This window comes from Alosa pseudoharengus, unplaced genomic scaffold, assembly GCF_046254945.1.
Source record: "Alosa pseudoharengus isolate Yale_2024_CS ecotype anadromous, Long Island Sound unplaced genomic scaffold, YU_APseudo_1.1 YU_APseudo_1.1_scf_1, whole genome shotgun sequence".
Lineage (NCBI taxonomy): Eukaryota > Metazoa > Chordata > Actinopteri > Clupeiformes > Clupeidae > Alosa > Alosa pseudoharengus.
The window spans coordinates 50,063,836-50,086,640 of record NW_027468564.1 but is presented as its reverse complement, the minus strand read 5'-3'; the positions used below and the strand labels follow the sequence as shown (position 1 = coordinate 50,086,640).

Here is a 22,805-nt window from a genome sequence, read left to right as displayed (position 1 = left end):
CTTTGGCAAGATGAAATGCGCGCGGCATAATAAAAACAAATAACGGCGAAATAAAGCCGTTCCTGGGGAGAAACACGCCAATATAGAGTGGCATGACGGAAGGGCCCACTGAGCTGCGTTTAATAGCCTATGGATTTCACATTAGCCCGTAAGAGTTCAGCTGCCCGCCGCATCACCACGCTAAGAACAAATCTATTTCAGCGCCGCAAAAAAAAAAAAAAAAAAAAAGAGATGTACGAGTGCGGCATCTCTGGCTGCCATTTTGGGAAGACTCTTCCTCATCTTCTTTGTCACACCGACAGCAGAGCAGAGAGAGAGAGAGCTCCCGCAAGTTTTCTGCGGCGGGGCGATAAGCAACAGATGCCGCGCTCCGTCACTTCAAAACAAAACTGCCCGATTGCAGCCTGCGGCTTGGCACGGTGAACTGGCACAAGGGGTTCAGGCGTCACTGGGAGGCCATTGCAGCTTACGTGAGGCATGGTGGCAGGGGTTTGAACCAGTGCCCACGCCCCTGCTTGCTATCTTTCTCTGGAGGGGTTGGGCATTTGGGGGTAGGGGGGGGGAGGGCTGGGGGGGAGGTGTAGATCTGGAAGGGGAGGGGTCGGGTGAGGGCCCATCTCATCCAATTTGGGAAAGACCTGAAAATACTTCAGAGGTGCCCCCAGTCCAAAAGCAGCTTTGGCTGAGAGTGAGGCCGTTTGAACTGACAGGATGAGGTCATGTCCTGTCCTCAATATTGCTCAGACAGAAAAATCCACAGTGGATGGAGAGATAGGCTGTTGAGAGAGAGAGAGAAAGATTTTTTTAAAAGGACCTACTCATTTTTTTTTTTTTTTTTTAAACCTATGGATTAAAACCATATTTTGAAAGTTTGAAACAATAGGTGAAATTTGGAAAAATGTAACAAATAAAGAGAATGTTGCTACTTGAGACCCATTGTTATATTTTTTGACTTGTTTTCTGTTTACATCATGCTCAACAATGTGATCTGTCTAGATGAGTAGCTTTTCCTGAAAACCTGATCTGGATGATCTTATAAATGCAGCAGTGTCTTAGTGGTGAATGTAGTATGTGTCAAGTGCAGTGGCTTGCACAGACGTCACCAGTGTCCCTGAGGACTACATCTAGTTAAGGTATAGTACAATATCATGTCATGCCATGTCTAGTAAGAGCTCCTAGTATAATATCTCTAAACCGGATTGGAAAAATGACAACTGTAGTACTGTTGTGACATTTACATTGTTAACACTGTAAAGATAGTTTTGAGTCGCTGTGTTAGTTTGTGTCTCTGCATTTTGTTTAACGAGTTTACATTTTTTAAATTATTATTATTATTTATTTAATTTGTTCAAACTGAGTTGTATTGAATGTGATTTTAAAGACTAATTGGCCTCTTGAGTCTCCTAGCTACCACGTGTCCCCTCATTTCAAAGCCTGGATGATTTGTCCTGCTCCTCGCATCCACACAGGCCCTGCCATTTCGACCTTGAGGATGGGACTCCCCACGCAGTCCTTCATCACCCTCCTCACCCTCACCCTCGCACTGACAGGGACTCTTTACGCCTTCAAGTTGATCGCCAGCGACTCCATGACCCATGACGACATCACCACGGCTGCCATACTCAACGCCACGGCAGACGTGTGCAGAGCACTGGCAGAGCAAGAGGGAAGAGACTTTGTTTTGCCGGTGAGAAGGAAGCAAAACTGAAGTGGAGAGAGAGAGAGAGACTCAGATCAAATAACTTTAAAATATTCACACACACACACACGGTTCTATGTTCTATTGTTTCAGAAGACCATAATTGTTTTAAATTGTATTATAATCAGTGAGCTCATCTGAGAGAGAATCATTTTGAAACAGATGCTTTGATGGCTGGTTATTTTATTTAGCTTTTTTGGCATGTTTACTTGTACTGTTAGAGAAAGCACTTATTAGTCTCCTGAAAACCTTTTATAAACACTTTTCTTACATGTATATTGACCTACAAATGCAATTTTTTTCTCCAGGAAGGTTCACTGTCAGTGCAGAGCCTGTCCGAGGCTTGCCTCTTCACCGATTCTGTGAAGGCATTCCAGGTGGCCATCGGAGTCATAAGTCTCCGGAATGCCTTTGTCGACCTCCGGCACGTCCTCGACGAAGAGTATCACTTTGACGACGAGAGCTTTGTGCGTGGCCGCCGCCTCATCACCAGGGGTCTGGCGGCCGCCAAGGCCAACGTGAAGCAGGGAAGCCTCCGGGCGGCACAGCAGGCCATAGGGGAGATCATGCACACACTCCAGGTGACCCTGGCCTATTAGAGAAGAGAACAGAAAAGTTCCACTCTATGCAGCTAGTGTGAAATAGCTCTGATCGATACGATCGATCTAATCTGCTGTATTATAATAATCTGAATAATCTGCTGAATGTCAAAATTGGCAGTCAGAGTATCTAATGGTCATTAAATATTTACATTCATTGTAAAAGCAAAGTCATCCATAATGCATCATGTGTTAAGTATGTGTTAACTATATTCATATCTATTAATTAAAGATGCTCATGTATTATGTAGTATTATACTCATGATGTATCCTTTCCTTCTGCTTAGAAGCTGATGATATTTTAATCATTGATTGATAATTGATTGTCATATGCAGCAACAGGTCTTCTAAACACATTATGTACCACATACATGTGTTATTCATGCACTTTGGTTACATTATTCAATGTGTTGCCTGGATGGTTCTGTGCTGTGTCTTTAAAACATGGCATGCCTCTCTGTTTCTGTGTGCAATGGCATTTCAGGACTTTTACAGTCACAGCAACTGGATTGAACTGGGGAACAGGGCTGCCTTCTCCACCCTTATCAGAGCTGACCTCGCCTTTGATAACATCGCAGGTAGATACAGATCATGGGTAAAGCAGGTAGATACAGATCATGGGTAAAGCAGGTAGGACTGGACTAGCAGGTGCAGTACAGTGGAATACGGATCAGGAGTGATGCAATCGGATGCAACACCAGAGTGCAGTGAGCATAGACAGGAGACTGGAGAGGGGTTGTTATTTTGTTTAGTGTATTTGTTTAATTCATTTGAAGGGTTTTTTTGTTGTTGATGATTGTATTTTTTTAACCAGACAGTAATACACCAACGTGCAGAAACTGTGTGGGGGACAACTGTGACAACAACGTCCTGGAGAGCATCATTGCTGGGCAGAAGCTGACCTCAGGGTACTTCAGCCTGACCTCCTTCTCCAAACCTCAAGGTAGTTCCACAGACACTCTGGACTTCTGTGGAGCCAGATAAAGATGGTTTTGATTTTTTAAAGAAGATGACTAGTTTATTTAACACCCCCTCCCCACCACCACACACACACACACACACACACACACACACACACACTCCTTGCGCAAACACACACAAACACACACCAAGGGAAAACAAATCCACAGTCAGCTCTTGTTCAAATCATCCATAAGCCCTCTGCAGAGCTCTCTATTTACTGAGGCCCGACTCTTTATCTCCAACAAGACATTTAGTGTCTGACCACACGCTGTGGAGGATGACAGATGTCCACTCTGGAGTTTCCCTGGCCGCAGCAGCGCTGCACGTGTTCACTCGGTGGTGATATAGGGTTGTCCCCCCTAGGGGTCAGGGCTTTGGGACAAATGGCCGCCTCTTTATCTCTGTCTTATCCTTCTCTCTCTTTTTTTTTCTCCTTTTCCTCTTCATCGTCCATCCGTCTTTTTTCGTGTGTCGTGTGTCCCTCCCGCAGGGAAGTGCAGCCACGGGGGGTCTGCGGACCTGACGAGCCAGACGGAGCCGCGGGGTGGCATCAACAAAGACGCCGTGGACTCGGCCCACGGCAGCCTGCACGCCGACGCCGCCCGAGTCGCCACGGCCGCCACCAGCCAGCTGCTGCAGGACATCAGAGGAGCGGTGGGGGACGAAGACTTCCTACGGTGGGTCACGGGGGACAAACTCTCTCTCTCTCTCTCAGGCTGACTATGTAGAGAGGGGGATAATCCAGCCAATTTAGACCATGTACAAGAGGATGTAGGGTGTGTGATATCAAGACAAAAGGGTTGAGTCATGTAGGGATAGTGACCTTATGCACTCATAGTAAGCTCTACTTACCGGTAGTTTCTGACATTAGCCATTTTAGGTATCTGTACCAGTATTGTACTGCACCAGGCCCAATAAGTTGAAAGGAACTACCAAAGTAGCTCTTGGAGGAAAAAAGGTTGGAGACCCCTGGTCTAAGCTATATAATCTGTGTCATATCTTATCATGGTAAAAAAATGTGAATTAAATTAATGGAATGTGATGCAGATGTATAAAAGATTGACGTTTATGTCCTCACCTTTTCTGTCTTTTCCTTTGTTTGTTTTTAGTTTAATGGGCATCTCTCGATCGCCTACGTCCTCTTCCTCTCTGGTGCTCTGCTTTGTGGTCGACACCACGGCGAGCATGGCCAGTGTCGTGACCGAGCTGAGGAGCCTGGCCGCCGCTGTCGTCAGCAGCCAGTCCAACAAGCCGCCCGTCTACGTTCTTGTCCCCTTCAATGGAACTAGTGAGATACCGATATGCTAACAAACACTCTAAGTTATGCTAAACACATACCCCCATGTCACGTTTGCTGTTTATCAAATACTTCAAACACCTCACGCCTGACTTGGCAGATTGGCACCATGGACAAGTCTCTGGATGTTTGGTACATTATACCACCTGGTTAACGCTCTTTAGCAGACTATGTGTGTGTGTAAATGTTATGATCTCAGACTATACGTGTTTGTGTGTAAATGTTATTTGATCTCAGACTATACAGCGGGGAAAATAAGTATTGAACACGTCAACATTTTTTTCAGTAAGGATGAATCCAATGAGGCTATTAGCATGAAATTTTCATCAGACATTAGTATTAACTCAGATAATCCACCCATATAAAAAAATCCAAACATTAAAGTCCATAAATTGAGTTATGTGTAATAAAGTGGAATGACACAGGAAAAAAGTATTGAACACGCTTGCTGAAATTTCTTAAATACTTTGGGGAAGAGCCTTTATTTGAAATGACAGGAAGGCATTTCCTGTATGACGAAACTAATCAGTCGCAGTATTCCGGTGTGATTTTTGCCCATTTTTTAAAACAGATAGTCTTTTAATCATTACCTATGATTTTCTCTGTAATAATTGTACCTGCTGCATCTTTCTGGAGCTTTCTCCAAGTGGTCCTTAGCTCTTGGCCTACTCTTCTGACAATCCTTCTGACTTCCTGGTTCGAAATCTTGCAAGGAGATCCTGTGCATGGCCGGTTAATGATGCAGTAATGTTCCTTCCACTTGCAGATAATGGCTCCAATACTGCTTATTGAATGATTCTGAAGTTTTAAAATGCATCTGTAACTAGTTCCATTGATATGTTTTGCAACAATAAGGTTGCAAAGGTCTTGCGAGAGCTCTTTGCTTTAACCCATCATGAAATGTTTCTTGTGTGACACCTTGGTAACGAAAAACCTTTTTATAGCCCATCAGTATGTACTAAGCCAGCTTATATTAATTTGCACAGATAGGAGGGATAATTACTCTCTAACTACTTATAGATTCCAGCTTGTTCCTTGCCATTCCTTGCCTTTGTGTACTGCTTTTTCTTAGCGTGTTCAATACTTTTTTCCTGTGCCATTCCACTTTTTTACTCATAACTCTACTTATGGATATTAATGTTTGGATTTTTTAATATGTGTGGATTACCTAAGTTAATACTAATGTCTGGTGAAAATTTCATGCGAATAGCCTCACTGGAAGTATACTTACTGAAACTTACTTTCCCCGCTGTACATGTGTGTGTGTAAATGTTATTTGATCTCAGACTATACATGTGTGTGTGTGTAAATGTTATTTGATCTCAGGTGTGTCAGTTTGAAATGGGTTTGTCTGTGGTGTTCCTCATTCTCAGGTTTTGGCCCGCTGATGAGGACGGCCGACTCTGATGTGTTCTTATCTCAAATCAACACGCTGTCTGTCAGTGGAGCAGGGAACCGCTCTGAACCCAGACAAGGCTTATCTGCACTTTTGGTAACCTTACCCTGGCGTCAGGGTTACGATATCATAGGATGGTTATTGTGTAGTCAGTGTGTAGCATCTTTACTGTACATGAAAAACTGTGTAGAGTGCTGGTAGAAAACTCAATTTCCCTATAATCCAAATCCCAATAGGTCTATAACAAGAACCTTCATTAATTGATTCTGTCTCTGTTTCTCAGCAAGCCCTTGCTGGAGTCCCAGATAGCTCTGAGATCTTTGTCTTCACCGATGGTCCACCTGGAGACTCCCATCTGGAGAGTACTGTGACAGCCCTTATTGAGAACACCAAGTCAGTGGTGAGCTCACAGAGCTAACCGACAACATGTAACCGGATGTCCTTCCTGTCAGTTACATAAAGTATCTACATATCAATCCAAATCTCTCTCTCTCTATCTCTCTGTCTTGCTCTCCTGTTTCTACAGGTGAACTTCCTGTTGACAGACCTGAGCAGTGTGGAGGCTGGTGACCTGTACCGGTCGCTGGCCCAGCTCTCTGGAGGGCAGGCGGTGGGGGTCACGGAGCAGCAGCTTCCTCAGGCTCTCAGCCTCGTCAGCGACTCTCTCAGCCCCGCTCTGGTACACAGGCCTGCTCTCGCACTTTATTTGATACAGTGCCCCACGTGGTACAAAGTGGCATTACAATGAAAACTGCCTGGACCGGCGCTGGCTGCTTTGCATGCTAACTTTAGTTAAAGGATAATTCCGGTGTGATTTTGACCTAAAGTGTGTTGAAACATGCTACCGAGTGTGAACGTATGTCTCATAGCTCACCTTGGCTTGTCCCCTGCACTCAGAAATCTGGCGCTAGTTAGCCAATGCTACCAACAGGGTTTCGTTGTGGTGCCTCGGGCATCGGCCTAGCCATGAAAATAAATCACTGTTTTACACCATTTACGAGGCTTAAAGTAGCTCCATACTTCATTGGTAGACTTCGGAGGGCCTTGATATTTAAAACGAGACATGGAGAACTTTGAAAAAGCACTGGTAGTTTATTTACAAGACGATTTATACAGACAGTACCTTAAGGAATTTTAATTCAACGCCATCTTGAATTTAGTCACGATAAGTAGAGCAACGAGTACGAACAAACAGGTATGATAAGGGGTCAGATTCCAAAACTAATTCCGTGGAAATGCATGGATTCAGTTGCTTCCAGTAGCAGCAACTGGAATCAGGCTCGGACTGGTAATCTGTACAACCGGGCAAATGCCCGGTGGGCCGGTCCACATGTGGGCCGGTGACCTCCGGGATTTTTTTTTTTTTTTAAAGTTATTTAGCCTATTTGCGGCCTGTCATGTAGACCTAGGCTTAGCCTATAAATGCAGTTGCATCCATTTGGATTGGGGGGGTGACAGGTCAATCATTTTGGCCTCTTCATGACAGGTTCAGTGTGTGTTACGATCCCCCCCCCCCCCCCCACCCCTGCCAGGGTCGGACTGGGAACAAAATTCGGCCCTGGCAATTTTCTCCTGGACCGGCCCACTACTGGACCGACGACCCCCCCCCCCCCACACACACACACACACACAAGCCCACCGATACCAAAATCCCCCCCTGATTCCCCCCCATAAATAACAAACACACAGTATCATGCTATAGCTACACTTCATAAACTGAACCCAAACATTTAGATTTGGACCTATAGGTTATTATATAATCAGTATCGTAATTTCTGTCAACTATGACGATCTCCATGCATGTTCAGTAGTCTATATTTTTCATTTAGTCAAGCAGTGATATGTGGTTTAATCAGGGCAAGTTACTTCAAAATTGTAATATATTATGTATTACTTATTACTGTCATTTCAAAGTAATTCATTACATTACTATTACATTAATACACAGGATTAGATGTTAAAATCCCATGTGCCAAAATCCAAGGTAAAAACACATTCAGAAGCCCCTGCTCAAGTTTAACTTTAAAAAGCACACTACCCACAAATCCGCCAACAAATGGTCACAAGCACAATACAAATGGCCTATCCAACAGCAGTAGCCTATATAGTATGCGGCATGTCATTGGGGTTATCAAGTGGGCACCCTCATTCACCGATGTTTCGTTAAGTTAGGCCCACGACACCTCATGAAGGCTTAACAGTGAAACCAGCGTCCTGGAGACACTCCCCTCCATGCTGCCACCATATTACCACATTGAAATATCCAATACCCAAAATACTCTTAACCAGCCCAGGCATGGTCAAGGTTGGCTAGGTTGGTCCGTCCCGTTGATGTGGACTGAACCATAACCATAAAAAACCAACCATCACCCTAGGCACAGCCCATCACAAACACAAAACAAATTAGCCAGTTAGCTTAGCCCGTTAGCTTAGGCCCCATCCCAAACACAAAACAAATTAGCCAGCAGTTAGCAGTTAGCTTACGCCCCATGCTGCCCCATATTACCACAACAAGCATCCAAATACCCTTAACCAACCTAGGCATGGTCTAAGTTGGCTAGGTCGGTCCGTCCCGTTGATGTGGACTGAACCATAAACTATAAAGAACCTTAGCCAAGTACCATCAACCTAGGCACAGTCCATCACAAACACAAAACAAATGAGCCAGTTAGCTTACCTTAGCTAGCGCCCCAGGAAGGGTAACTTCTCCTTACCCACAACCAAAACAAATGAGCCAGTTAGCTTACCTTAGCTTGTGCCCCAGGAAGGGTAACTTCTCCTTACCCACGACCAAAACAAATGAGCCAGTTAGCTTACCTTAGCTTGCGCCCCAGGAAGGGTACCTTCTCCTTACCCACAACCATTCGCTTGCCCGTTCTGCTGCTAAAGACATGTTACTAACCACCTGCCTTAGACTTTGACCACAAATGCCCAATTCAGACAGCAAGCCAATAGCAGATCTGGCCACAAACCCACGTGCACCGATTTCAATAGGCCTTAATCGTGCACTCCAACCTCGCTTAGCTGCCTCCTCTGCTATTTCAGTATATTTAGCTCTCTTCAGCTCATTGGCCACTTCCACTCTGTCTTCCCAAGGAACAGTGAGTTCAATGAAGTAAACTATCTTCTCTGAATCCGACCATAGAATTACGTCGGGACGTAGCTTTGTACTCAGTATATGTGGAGGTACCGCCATCTGCTGGCCAAGATCAACCTTCATTTCCCAGCCCGCCCCATTTTTCAACTGGCCGGTTTTACACCTGGCCTTCGCGGAACAAGGTTTATCCCCCTGACGTACAAAGTTAATTTGCCTTACCCCTTTACTAGCTGCTAATTAATTGACTTCTCTTCTTTTATCCTCTATTGCCCGCTGCAACACATTTCAATACCTGGTTATGACGCCACGTATACCGCCCCTGGGTGAGACTTACCTTGCATCCTGATAGGATATGGTGGAGACTGCCCACACACGAGCAAAGTATGCATTTATCATCCTCACCAAACCATTGACTTAAATTCTTGGGAGATGGGAGCACATCATATGTAGCACCTAACATAAATCTGATCTTACCAGCTTCCATGCCCCATAGATCTTTCCATTTAATCCGTCTTTTTTCCACCCCTTCCCAGTTCACCCACTGCCCTTGTTTTGCCTGCGACACTGCCTTAGTACATCTTACAGCCTCCTCCTGTCTATGCATTTCCTCCACTACCATTTTCCTCTTTTCTCCTGCAGAAGCCTTACTCCACAAGGGTTTACTTGCACCCACCCCTAGACCCCCCCCCGCCTGTGCTGCACATGGCCCATTATATCTCTATGCTTCAATGCTGAAACGCCCACTACCCATTTTGAGGCCCTAATGATGACCTCCATTGCCATTGTAAAAGCAAGTGGGGAGATGGTACATCCGGCCATGATTCCTATCTCAAGTTGTTGCCAACCTGTGGTGTAATCAGCTGTAGTAAAACATAATTGAATATCCAGAAAGTATGCTTTTACTAGGCTTTTAATGCTACCTGGGATTCTGAAATAATCAAAGGCCTCCCACAACAGACTATGCGGCACAGACCCAAAAGCATTAGCCAAATCCAAAAACACAACGTGCAGGTCTCTCTTCTCACGCTTTGCTAATTGAATTTGGTGCCAAATCATGCTGGTATGCTCTAAGCACCCGGAGAAGCCAGGAATTCCAGCTTTTTGCACCGTGGTATCAATTAGTTTATTCCTTTCAAGGTAATTTGTCAGTCTCCGTGCCACCACACTGAAGAAAACCTTCCCTTCAACATTCAGTAGACTAATTGGCCTAAATTGATTAATCTCCACTGCGTCCTTTTCTTTGGGAATAAATATTCCCCCAGCCCTCCGCCAAGCCTTGGGAATACTCTGCTTTTTCCAAACTATCTTCATTAATTGCCATAAAAATCTTAAAACATCTGGTGCACTCTTATACAACCGGTAGGGCACTCCATTAGGTCCCGGGGCTGAAGAGGCCCTTGCACGTTTTATTACTTCTTGCACCTCTTTCCACCTTGGTGGACTATCGTCACATTGGCTACTTAATTCACCAATAGGTGGGATATCAGCAGGAAGTACCATCTCCCTGAACCTCTCCCTATCTTTGTGCACTCCCTCTAAATACTCCTCAAGCTTCTGCTTAGGTTCCAAAAGACTACCACTCTTCTGCATTACGAATAAAGACTTAACAAACTTAAATGGGTCTTTATAGAATGCTAGTCGGGCTCGTGATTTCTTCTTCCTATTTTTCCTAATATTTTCAGCTCTTCTTAGCACTACTAACCACTCCCTCACATCTGCCTGTAGACAGTCAATACCTTCCTTCTCATCATCTGTAGCTTTTCTCCACTGCTTCTTAAGCTGCCTCCTCTCCTTGATAAGTTTATCTATCTCCTGCTGGCACCTAGATTTAACTACCTCATGTTGCCGTTTTGTCCTTCTCTCAATAGTCCCAAATCTTTCCTTACCATAGCTATAAATAATGTCTCCCATTTTCTCTAATTTGCTTTCAGCCGTCCCCTTGAGCTGACCCAGGATACTGACCAAATCACTATTAACATCTTCCCACATTCTACATTCTGCTGCACCTGGCCATCTAACCCCAGGCCTATGACCATTAATCTTCTCCCTCCTTGGCTGACTGGCCTCTCTCTCTGCCTCAGTGCTAGAACTTACCTCAACAACAGGGGTACTGATGTCCTGCGAACTGTGGGTTTCTTCCTGTCGCTGAACTTCAACCGACTGACTTGATGCACTTCTTAAGAAATAGCTATCAATGCGGGGACCCTGTGTTCCCTCTACCAAGCACTTCTTTTTCCCTTGATGAATTTTCAGGCCCTTTAGACTTGTAACCTTCTGCCAACCACACACACACATCTGCAGCTTTTTCTCAGTTTTCTCTGAACTAGTGGCTTCCACAAACATGTTTTCCTTACTCGTAATCAAATTCGTTCCAGGGTCAGTAACCATGTCTATCACAAGTGAGTCATCTTCCGCCCCTGCTCTCGCTGACTCTAGGGGTAATTTTTCATTATGTCGTACTGTAGCTTAGTAGGGTGCAGCCCATAGCTTAGTGAAGCCTGGGCTACTGCCACAATGAGCTGCTAACCCATTGTAGCCCCGGCGGGGTCTATTCCCTCCTGTCAGCCGTCTTTCCGTGCCGTCACAAGGTCTTTCCCTAGTTGCCAGCTGCCCTATTCACAGCAGTCACTAGCCTACGCTAGCTTCAGCATTACATTAATACACAGGATTAGATGTTAAAATCCCTTGTGCCAAAATCCAAGGTAAAAACACATTCAGAAGCCCCTGCTCAAGTTTAACTTTAAAAAGCACACTACCCACAAATCCGCCAACAAATGGTCACAAGCACAATACAAATGGCCTATCCAACAGCAGTAGCCTATATAGTATGCGGCATGTCATTGGGGTTATCAAGTGGGCACCCTCATTCACCGATGTTTCGTTAAGTTAGGCCCACGACACCTCATGAAGGCTTAACAGTGAAACCAGCGTCCTGGAGACACTCCCCTCCATGCTGCCACCATATTACCACATTGAAATATCCAATACCCAAAATACTCTTAACCAGCCCAGGCATGGTCAAGGTTGGCTAGGTTGGTCCGTCCCGTTGATGTGGACTGAACCATAACCATAAAAAACCAACCATCACCCTAGGCACAGCCCATCACAAACACAAAACAAATTAGCCAGTTAGCTTAGCCCGTTAGCTTAGGCCCCATCCCAAACACAAAACAAATTAGCCAGCAGTTAGCTTACGCCCCATGCTGCCCCATATTACCACAACAAGCATCCAAATACCCTTAACCAACCTAGGCATGGTCTAAGTTGGCTAGGTCGGTCCGTCCCGTTGATGTGGACTGAACCATAAACCATAAAGAACCTTAGCCAAGTACCATCAACCTAGGCACAGTCCATCACAAACACAAAACAAATGAGCCAGTTAGCTTACCTTAGCTTGCGCCCCAGGAAGGGTAACTTCTCCTTACCCACAACCAAAACAAATGAGCCAGTTAGCTTACCTTAGCTTACCTTATAATATTGTCTCTGAATTGTAAGGCATTATACTATTGTATTACTTTTAATTTACTTTTACCAAAATATCTAGAAATATGGATTTGGAATTCTAAATGCAGTTTATTATGCTCAATGCAGCTCATTGCACTTCTAATGGAGGGTGATGTGGTACAACATAATGACTGAGCTAGGCTTAAGGCTACAGTAGAATGCAATAGGTGCAGTGATGGCTCATGATGCAATACAAGGAACAATCATAGCCAGAATTTTGTTTAAAGAAGACAAAAGGTCAAAGTCTGGTCAATTGTGACAGAAATACTCTAACTTTAGGCTTAGGCCTACTCATTAAAATCAACAGAGAGCCCACTACCTGTATATTGTAACCCAAAACTTAAAGACATGTCAAGATAGGCTACACAGTGCAGCTACTGGCCATTTTTGTGCCCTAACTGGTGAAATACAGTATTAACCTAAGTATGTCATCATATGGCCAACTATAAAGATGTAATCTGCCTGTTCCCAGGGATGGGTAGTATTTCTGAAACATGTAATATGTGTTTCAAATGCAAAATAGTAATTTTGTAATTTTAAAAATACTGCAAAATACTATATGTGTGAAGTGGTACGCAAGTAAAGATGAGCAAGTTGACCTGTGCAAGTTCACATAAGGACACTGACAAAGGCAACCATGTCCCATTGTCTCCATGCCAATCTTTAACAGAAAAATGTCAGATATCTCAACCACAATGACATCAATAGATGGTAAGGTGTTGAGTGTGTTTGAATTCCCTTCCTTGTAGCATCCTTTTCTGCATTCCACAGTGGGGAGAAGTTCACCTTGTTTAATTAAATAACAATTCTATTTCCTTATTAGCTGCATACTTGAGGTTGGAGGTATTAAGGCACGTCAAGTCTCTCACATACTGGAACTTCAAGATACATAGCCGTATGATTTTCTTATTCTGTTCTGCACTGGACTTGAATTACGAATTTTGGCACAGATACACAATTACGATTTTGGCCTATTGATTATAATGTGGTTAATTGAAAGCTCTGTCAGTCATTTGGATAAGCATCAGCTAGATGACTAAATGTAAATGTAAATTCTTGAATTATTCTTAAAGGGGCACCAGGCAAGCCTGATGCTTTTTCTCTACGAAACTCCCCCTCGCTCGGTCTGAAGCTCTTTTCCTTTTCTTTGTGTCTTCCGTCAAGGGTTTTCGCTGGCTCTGCCATTATACACACGTTTGCAACAATCTCGTTTCGTTAGCCTGCCTCTGTGCTGTAAACTGATCCTGCTTCGGTCGGCGGGTAGGATACACCGAACTTGCAAGTGGGATATTCTTCCTACAGGCAGTAGGGGCGGGCGAGAGAGCCTTCATTCGCCCCGTAATGAGTCATTTAACCATATACCAACTTACGAAGATGATTAATTAACACGAAAACGTTGCCTGGTGTTCCTTTCATTTTGATCACACTACATGAACTTGCATATGGTATACGACAGGGGCCAAATTGTATTGTTGTAAATGTTTGGGATAAAAAAAAAAGCTTTTTTTGCAGTGCTTCCATAGTTCCTTGAAAAAAGTATTTTGAGTATTTTCTAAATACAAAAATACAGTATTTTATTTTGATACATACATAATATGGTTAGGCCTACTGTATTTTGTAGTTTATTTTGATACATTAAAAATGAGGGTATTAAGTATTTTATTTAGAAATACATTCTGATGTATTTTTGCCCATCCCTGCCCAGCATTAGCACAACACTTTGCGATGATTAGCTTGTCACCTGTGACGATATATGGTAGGCCTAAGTGACTGACCTATCTGGGTACACTCAACACCTTACCATCTTGATGTCATTGTGGTTGAGATATCTGAAATTTTTCTGTTAAAGATTGGCATGGAGACAATGGGACATGGTTGCCTTTGTCAGTGTCCTTATGTGAACTTGCACAGGTCAACTTGCTCATCTTTACTTGCGTACCACTTCACACCAGTGCTTCAGACCAGAGCTGATGCTTCAGCAATAGCCGTCACTGAAAAGCTGTAAGTGTTGTTGAACACAGCTGTTCTCACATTAGCTGATTGTGATAAACATAAACCATTGTTGCCTAATTACCAATTATTCATTACACCTGTCTGTAGTATCTACTTTTTTTGTGTTTTTCACATATAGTATTTTGCAGTATTTTTAAAATTACAAAATTACTATTTTGCATTTGAAACACATATTACATGTTTCAGAAATACCACCCATCCCTGGGAACAGGCAGATTACATCTTTATAGTTGGCCATATGATGACATACTTAGGTTAATACTGTATTTCACCAGTTAGGGCACAAAAATGGCCAGTAGCTGCACTGTGTAGCCTATCTTGACATGTCTTTAAGTTTTGGGTTACAATATACAGGTAGTGGGCTCTCTGTTGATTTTAATGAGTAGCCCTTAGCCTAAAGTTACAGCATTTCTATCACAATTGACCAGACTTTGACCTTTTGTCTTCTTTAAACAAAATTCTGGCTATGATTGTTCCTTGTATTGCATCATGAGCCATCACTGCACCTATTGCATTCTACTGTAGCCTTAAGCCTACCTGTACCACATCACCCTCCATTAGAAGTGCAATGAGCTGCATTGAGCATAATAAACTGCATTTAGAATTCCAAATCCATATTTCCAGATATTTTGGTAAAAGTAACTTAAAAGTAATACAATAGTAGTGTAATGCCTTACAATTCAGAGACAGTAATATTATAATGTAATGAATTACTTTGAAATGACAGTAATAAGTAATACATAATATATTACGATTTTGAAGTAACTTGCCCAACACTGATTAAACCACATGTCACTGCTTGACTAAATGAAAAATATAGGCTACTGAACATGCATGGAGATCGTCATAGTTGACAGAAATTACGATACTGATTATATAATAACCTATAGGTCCAAATCTAAATGTATGGGTATAGTTTACGAAGTGTAGCTACAGCATGATACTGTGTGTTTGTTATTTATGGGGGGGAATCGGGGGGGATTTTGGTATCGGTGGGCTTGTGTGTGTGTGTGTGTGTGTGTGTATGTGTGTGTGGGAGGGGGGGGGTGGTCGTCGGTCCAGGAGAAAATTGCCAGGGCCGAATTTTGTTCCCAGTCCGACCCTGACTGGAATCCATGCATTTCCACTGAATTCTTTTTGGAATCTGATCCCTTATCATACCTGTTCAGTCGTACTCGTCGCTCGACTTATCGTGACTAAATTCAAGATGGCGTTGAACGGTAAAATTCCTTAAGGTACTGTCTGTATAAATCGTCTTGTAAGTAAACTACCAGTGCTTTTTCAAAGTTCTCCATGTCTCGTTTTAAATGTCAAGGCCCTCCGAAGTCTACCAATGAAGTATGGAGCTACTTTAAGCCTCGTAAATGGTGTAAAACAGTGATTTATTTTCATGGCTAGGCCGATGCCCGAGGCACCACAACGAAACCCTGTTGGTAGCATTGGCTAACTAGCGGCAGATTTCTGAGTACAGGGGACAAGCCAAGGTGAGCTATGAGACATACGTTCACACTCGGTATCATGTTTCAACACACTTTAGGTCAATATCACACCGGAATTCTCCTTTAAGTGGATATCTGGAGCATCTGTTTGTAAAATGGTGGTTTCTTCGCATTTTGTTGTTATTTCTAAAAAACATATACTTAGCCTCTTCTACAGTAGGCCTAGGCTAAAAAGGGAAAGGTTGTTGTTAGGGATATAGAGTTAGATTTATAAGGTAAACTCCTAGCTAGTTAGAATTAGTTTCATAGCTACCATTAGTGGGTGAATTCAAATCTGTTAGATCTGTTAGAAAATGCTTTAGAAAAGTTTTAACTCGTCTCTTACAAACACAGACTTGGAGTTCTTCAGACACATGTAATCTACCTACACTAAACTACGCTTCACTGAAACTAAACTCAGTAGTCATCTTTGTCTGAGATCCACATGCTCCGTGCTCCCAGGCAACGCTGATCCAGGTGGTCAGAAACCCGGGGACCTCCGAGACGTTTTCCTTCACTGTGGACTCGTCCGTGCGGACGCTGCTTGTTTACGTCACCGGAGACTCCCCGACGTTCACCATCACCAGCGCTTCAGGTGACCACATAAAGCAGAAAACCCTTTTAACAAAACAAAAGCGGATTGCAGCCGAAAAAAAAATTAACTATTTGTCTAAGAGGTGTATTATGCATCAACAAACTCTCAGGAATGAAAGTCTATCCAACTATGCTAATGAACTTTTTGCCCTACGAGCTCTGAGTCTAAGCTAATCTCCAAATTTGCATGTACAGTAAAACAGACATTTAATGTAGCAAACACTTTTACCCTAAGCAAATTTGAGGAAAGCTACTTAAATATTTTTCATCAGTAAGTGTAGCCCACCCTCTCAGCATCAGTAAGTGTGTAGCCCACCCTCTCAGCATCAGTAAGTGTGTAGCCCACTCTCTCAGCGTCAGTAAGTGTGTAGCCCACTCTCTCAGCATCAGTAAGTGTGTAGCCCACTCTCTCAGCATCAGTAAGTGTGTAGCCTACTCTCTCAGCATCAGTAAGTGTAGCCTACTCCCTCCGCATCATTAGGTGTGTAGCCCACTCTCTCAGCATCAGTAGGTGTGTAGCCCACTCTCTCAGCATCAGTAGGTGTGTAGCCCACTCTCTCAGCATCAGTAAGTGTAGCCCACTCTCTCAGCATCAGTAAGTGTAGCCTACTCTCTCAGCATCAGTAAGTGTGTAGCCTACTCTCTCAGCATCAGTAAGTGTAGCCCACTCTCTCAGCATCAGTCAGTGTATCCTACTCTCTCAGCATCAGTAGGTGTGTAGCCTGCTCTCAGCATCAGTCCCATGGCCTTCACTTTGTTTGATCGGTCAGGTGATTCATCTGCATATACAGGAGAATATACTCAAGCACAATCTGTACAGTACATGGCGTGATTATTTCTACTGGCCCATTCAAATGAACTTTGACTCAGACTTCACACAGGATGTTAAAAATAGCGTACCCTTTTATGTCACAATTAGAGCCTCTGTGTGTGATTAAGTATGAATGAGTAATTAAGCTTCAGTCATTAAGTATTGTGAAATATTCATGAAGTAAGAGTACATGGCCATTAGCTCACTCTCTTTCCTCCAACCCCCATCTAAAGCTCTTCCTTGCCCTATCAATACAATGGGCTATGGGCTATGTGTGTGTGTGTGTGTGTCAGCCTGATTGAGGCGCATGCAGAATAATCCATGCAATGACAGTCTAGTAATGAGTCAGGACAGAGAGGGATTTCCATATATGGTAAGAGGGCCTGTAGTTCACACAGCGATATCTGATATAGAGCATCTATTGCGGTGTCCGGTTTGAATGCTCTTAATCAACATAGTAGCACAACATTGACCCTCTCTGTCGTAAAGTTCATCATTCTCTCTTTTTCCCTCTCCCTCTCCCTTGTGTACATCTTCCTTGTGTCTGATAAGAGGTTCAAATCTGTCCCCACAGGTGCAACACAGAGGAGCCAGGAGGCCAGCGGACGTTTGGGCAGCATCCAGAACGTAGGCAACCTCCACACTGTCAGACTGACCACCCCGCTGCAGACAGGCCAGTGGCAGATCAGCGTCGTCTCCTCCCAGCCGTACACACTCAAAGCTATTGGTAAATTACACAGATAGGGATTCAAATATAAATGTCTATATGATTTACTGATTATTGTGCAAACAGCTCAGAGTTTTGTGCCTTTCCCAGCTCAATAATAACTTTTCTGTGTTTTTTTTTTATACCTCAGGTGAGAGTACAATAGACTTCTTCTTTGAGTTTGTGGAAGTAATCCAAGATCCTCAACCAGGATTCACAGTTCTGGATAGCAGGCCACAAGCCGGTAGGAATATTGATGGTTTCTCCACACAATAACTCACTGCTCTGCTCAGAACACTCTGAATTTTCACTGTGGAATACAGTCTAGAGTGGAATACATGTGGAATACAAATGGAATACAAGATTTATTACAAAGTTATTACAAATTTATTACAAATTTATTACGGTCTCAACTGCTCCTTGAAATTATTTATGCCTTCAATTCCCAAAACAAACAGTCTCTTAAGCTGCCAGCATCTGTTTTATATTATAATCCCATGGAGTAGACCCCGTTTTTTTTTCTTTTTTTTTCTGCAGTTCAGAGTGTCTGTTGAAAGTTCGAAACTCGGAAAAAAACACCCTACACACAACAAATGTACACTTTTTATTAATAATAATTTCTCACTTTAGACTTTACTGTAAAGTTTCTATAACTGAAATTCATCAAGAAATTGTAGCATTGTCAAATGTACTTTTATTTACCAATACACAACAATGGAAAAAACTATTCAAGCTATTCAAGCTTCCCTCTCTCTCTCTAGCTGGTGATGTCTCTCTGTCAGTATCTGTGACTGGGGGCTCTGCTGTGAAGGTGACCGAAGTGACGGCAACACAGGTGTCCGGTAGCGGTGCGGTGCGGGGCACCCTGGAGCAAACGGCAACCGGCGACTACCTGGTGACCATGAGGGGCCTTCCAGCGGGACGCTTCTTCCTGCAGCTCAGAGGACTGAACAGCTCGGCCTCCAACGAGGTCTTCCAGAGGCAGTCCTCCACGCAGCTCATCACCTCCACAGTGGCCGTTACAGTAAGATGGACGGGGTGACGGATAAATAGCCTACCCAGTGGTCATGTGTAATGCTAAACCTTCATAAGTGTGTATGAAAAAATACAGAATAAAGAGATCCATCCTACACTGTAAATAATGTATTGTAACTACCAGAATACAACTTACATACAAATATATATTATATATACTGTTTACTTTAACCATGGTAATCTGAAGCAACACCAAACACCATATTGGCTTAGTATGACTGCTGACATTTGAGCCGAGAGCAAGATCCATATTCATTAGAGTGACATGATTGTGAACCATTAGCTGTTTAATTGCCCAAGGGCTTCTGTTTCTTTCCATTTCTCACTATCTAAGTCACTCAGTTCAGTTCTGTGTATTAAATCCTGTAGCAAATATTCACTACCATGATTACATTTAAATACTGACTAACACAGAGGATGTTTACGTTGACAACGGTGACACAGCTGTTGTTAGAAACCATCAATCTATAATCCACCCCCCCCCCCCCCCCCCCAAAGGCTCAAGACGATGGCGACTGGAGACCTGGAACAGACTTCAGTGTTCCATTCAATGTGACAGTGGCTAACAGCGCTGGCGGAACGGTCGTCGTTCGACACTTAAACGACCGCGGGTTTGCCACGTCCTTCCCCAGCAACCTCACGGTGGGGTCAGGGGGCATCGGCGAGGGCAGCGGGACCCTCTCGGCCCCCTCAGACACCGCCTCAGGCACCGGTGTTGTACTTGTTATTGAGGCAGACTCACCGGGTGGCACTGACTTCAACTACGTGCTGGTGCGCTTGACCGTTACTGCTGAGGTAATGATTCATGTGTGGTCAGAGCTCATTTAAGAATTGTGTTTCCTGTTCAAGTTTTATCTATGTTTTACCTGTGTGTGCATTGTGATTTCAAATGCGTATCCTATGTATGCTAGTTCATTAACGCTAACATAACATTAACCATAAAATGGCCTGCTGTGGTACTTGTCTTACAAGTTGTTACAGCATAGGTCTGTAATGCACAGGTTTAATACTTTTCCAACATCACTTTCATGCAATGACTATGTGACTGATTTGACTTGGAATTTTTCAGCTGCTTTTTAACTCTATAGCTCCTTCTGCTTGCGTACTACGCTCCATTTGTTGCTACTACTGCTACTCAAATCGTCTAATTTTGACCTTCCTGTTCTCAAGGTGACGGACATTACTGCCCCAACGTGCGAGGCGGTTAGCGTGAATGCTAACTGCACCGGCAACTGTAGCCTGCAGATGTGGGAGTTCACGGCCACCGTGAGCGACGGCGCCGGTGGCTCGGGGGTGGATCGCGTGTCCGTGCGCGAGGCCAGGGGCACCCTCAACACCACCACTGTTCTGGGAGGCGCGGGCTTCAACGTGACGCTGGTCTCCTTCACCACCACCTGCTGCTTTGGGGAAGTGGTGCTGGTGGTGGCGGACGCAGTGGGCAATGTGGGGACCTGCTTCATCTCGTCAGATGGAGGACACACACTTAGCCTCTCGCTGCTACCGCTCTGGGTTAGCATGGTGAGTCTCACCGTGGCTACGACTTTATACAGCTAACAACAGGGACCCACAGAGCATGATCTGTGTGATACTACAACACATGTTTGTGCATTTGTTATGGAGATGACTTGAATGAAAAGAACATTTTGTGCCATATTATCAGTTTTTCAATATTTCAAGATAAGGAGAAATATAAAAATGTTGAATATTAATTTGATTTGTAATCTAATTTGAAACAGCACTAAAGTGGCATGATGTAAATATCTTAAATAAGTGGAAATATCTTATCAATATAAATATATTTCTATGTTATGGATTTTTGTATCAAACTATTTGTTATAAATGTAAAATATTGGATCTCCATTAAACAGTAATTATGTCATCACTGAACCGTTTTTCCTTTTACCTTTCATTTTTATGTAGTATGCTTTAAAAACACCAGACAGGTCGATGAGAGAGGTCTTTCCTACGATTAAATAATACATGGACATTTCCCCCCTTTCATCTGTGGCGAAATGAGGAACAGATAATACCACATGGTTGAGCACATCAGTGAATTCACTTCACGTCACTGGACTCTTTGAGGGTAATGTGCACTAGAGAGCGTGTGGAGGGGGCCTCTGAAGGGCCTTGTTAGCCGTTAGCCATCAAAAAAGGGATTCTATCGTATCAAACACTCTCCCGTTGTCCTTGTCTGGCATTGACCCCAGTTAATATTACCCAGCTTCCCACTGTGGCACACAGGCCTTAAGAAGAAAATGTATTCTACTCTCACTTCTGTAGCTGAACTGGACTCTTTGAGCTTCTGGCTCTGGGAAAGGCTCGGGAAAAAAGGCAATTTGGTGACTAGAGAAGGCTTCTATGCCCTTTGTCCCTAACTACATGATGGTGCAGCTCTTCAGTTGAGACAGAAGCACCATCTGCAGGGTTTGAAATCTCAGCAATACCACTCTTGGGCCTACAGCCTTCTTTTCCTACTGTAACTAGAAACAAATACATGGGTGGGGGTGATCTTTAAAGTGCCCCAATTAGACCAGAGAGGGCCAGACTGTGACTATGGGGAAAGACTTGGGTCTCTTAATTTGGAGAGCGAAATGTCCCCCTTTTTTATTCTACCAAAGTAGCCTACAGGAAAGTGTCAGCTGAGATTTTTTGTCTGCTTGTCAATATTGTCAATTGCTTCATGAGCGAAAGAGTAGCTGACTCTGTCGATGTCAGTCCACTCCTTCTCTGCAGTGTTGTTCTTCAAATTACCTGAAAGGTAGTTTTTGCGATCAGAGAAATGCTACTCAATTTCTCAGGAAAAGAATAGAACTGATATTTTTTCAGGGCTTGGAGTAGGAAATACTCAGGAAATACCTTATTGGAAAATGCTGTAGCACCATTGCTGAAAGTCTATAAGCACTTTTATTTTGGACAGTACAAACATATAAAACTATACTTTGTTGTATGTCAATAAACATTTCACTCAAATAGACACTGATGGCTCTGAACGCTCGTCTTACCTTGCTCAGTTCTGCTATGGCAAACTGCCAGAGTAGCAAAAGCATGCGGAATCCTCACTCACACTCTTAACCTGCTCGGCTAACAACCTAATGCTTAAACTGATTGGCTGATGGTTTCTGGGGAGTGTTGACATGGCCTATTGATTTCTCTGCACTCATCCCGTCAGACACCATTTTTTCGCATGTCGTCAAAACCAGGGAATAATTGATCCGCCATCGGCAAGGGAGAAGATGATGTTTTTCCATCCTGAGTTTGCGATACTGCCCTGCCGGGGCTCGAATGTGTCAGTCTTTGTCTTTAAATATTCATGACACGTTGATGGCTTGTCAGCCCTCATCACAATAGTGTATTATCTTTCTTTTTTATTGTCATCCAGAGCTCACAGTGTAAATAAGCTTTACTCGGATCACTGGGATTATAACTTGTGGCCTATTCTCAGTTCCCGCAGCAGCGTATTTTAACTGTATCCTGTAATCACTGTTGTATCCCATAAGTCACACTCATAAGGCAAGGGTGAGGCAGAACATCAAGCAAAATCCCACTCGTCTATAACAAAGCTGTAATAGTCATCCTAGCATTTGCATTGTTTTGTTGACTTGTCTACTGTGGC

General features: G+C 43.5%; 1 protein-coding gene across 1 annotated transcript; it reads left to right on the top strand.

Moving 5' to 3' along the window:
- Positions 1–1,052: 1,052 nt before the first annotated feature.
- On the top strand, positions 1,053–21,079 carry LOC143131796 (von Willebrand factor A domain-containing protein 7-like). Its single transcript, XM_076291390.1, has 16 exons — positions 1,053–1,133; positions 1,470–1,687; positions 2,008–2,280; positions 2,783–2,876; positions 3,113–3,241; positions 3,752–3,938; positions 4,371–4,549; positions 5,932–6,050; positions 6,238–6,354; positions 6,481–6,633; positions 16,509–16,641; positions 18,026–18,178; positions 18,309–18,401; positions 18,919–19,181; positions 19,691–19,987; positions 20,363–21,079. The coding sequence occupies exons 2-16, from the start codon at positions 1,493–1,495 to the stop codon at positions 20,744–20,746; spliced, it is 2,769 nt and encodes a 922-aa protein (XP_076147505.1). The 5' UTR covers positions 1,053–1,133; positions 1,470–1,492; the 3' UTR covers positions 20,747–21,079.
- The last annotated feature ends 1,726 nt before the right edge of the window (positions 21,080–22,805 follow it).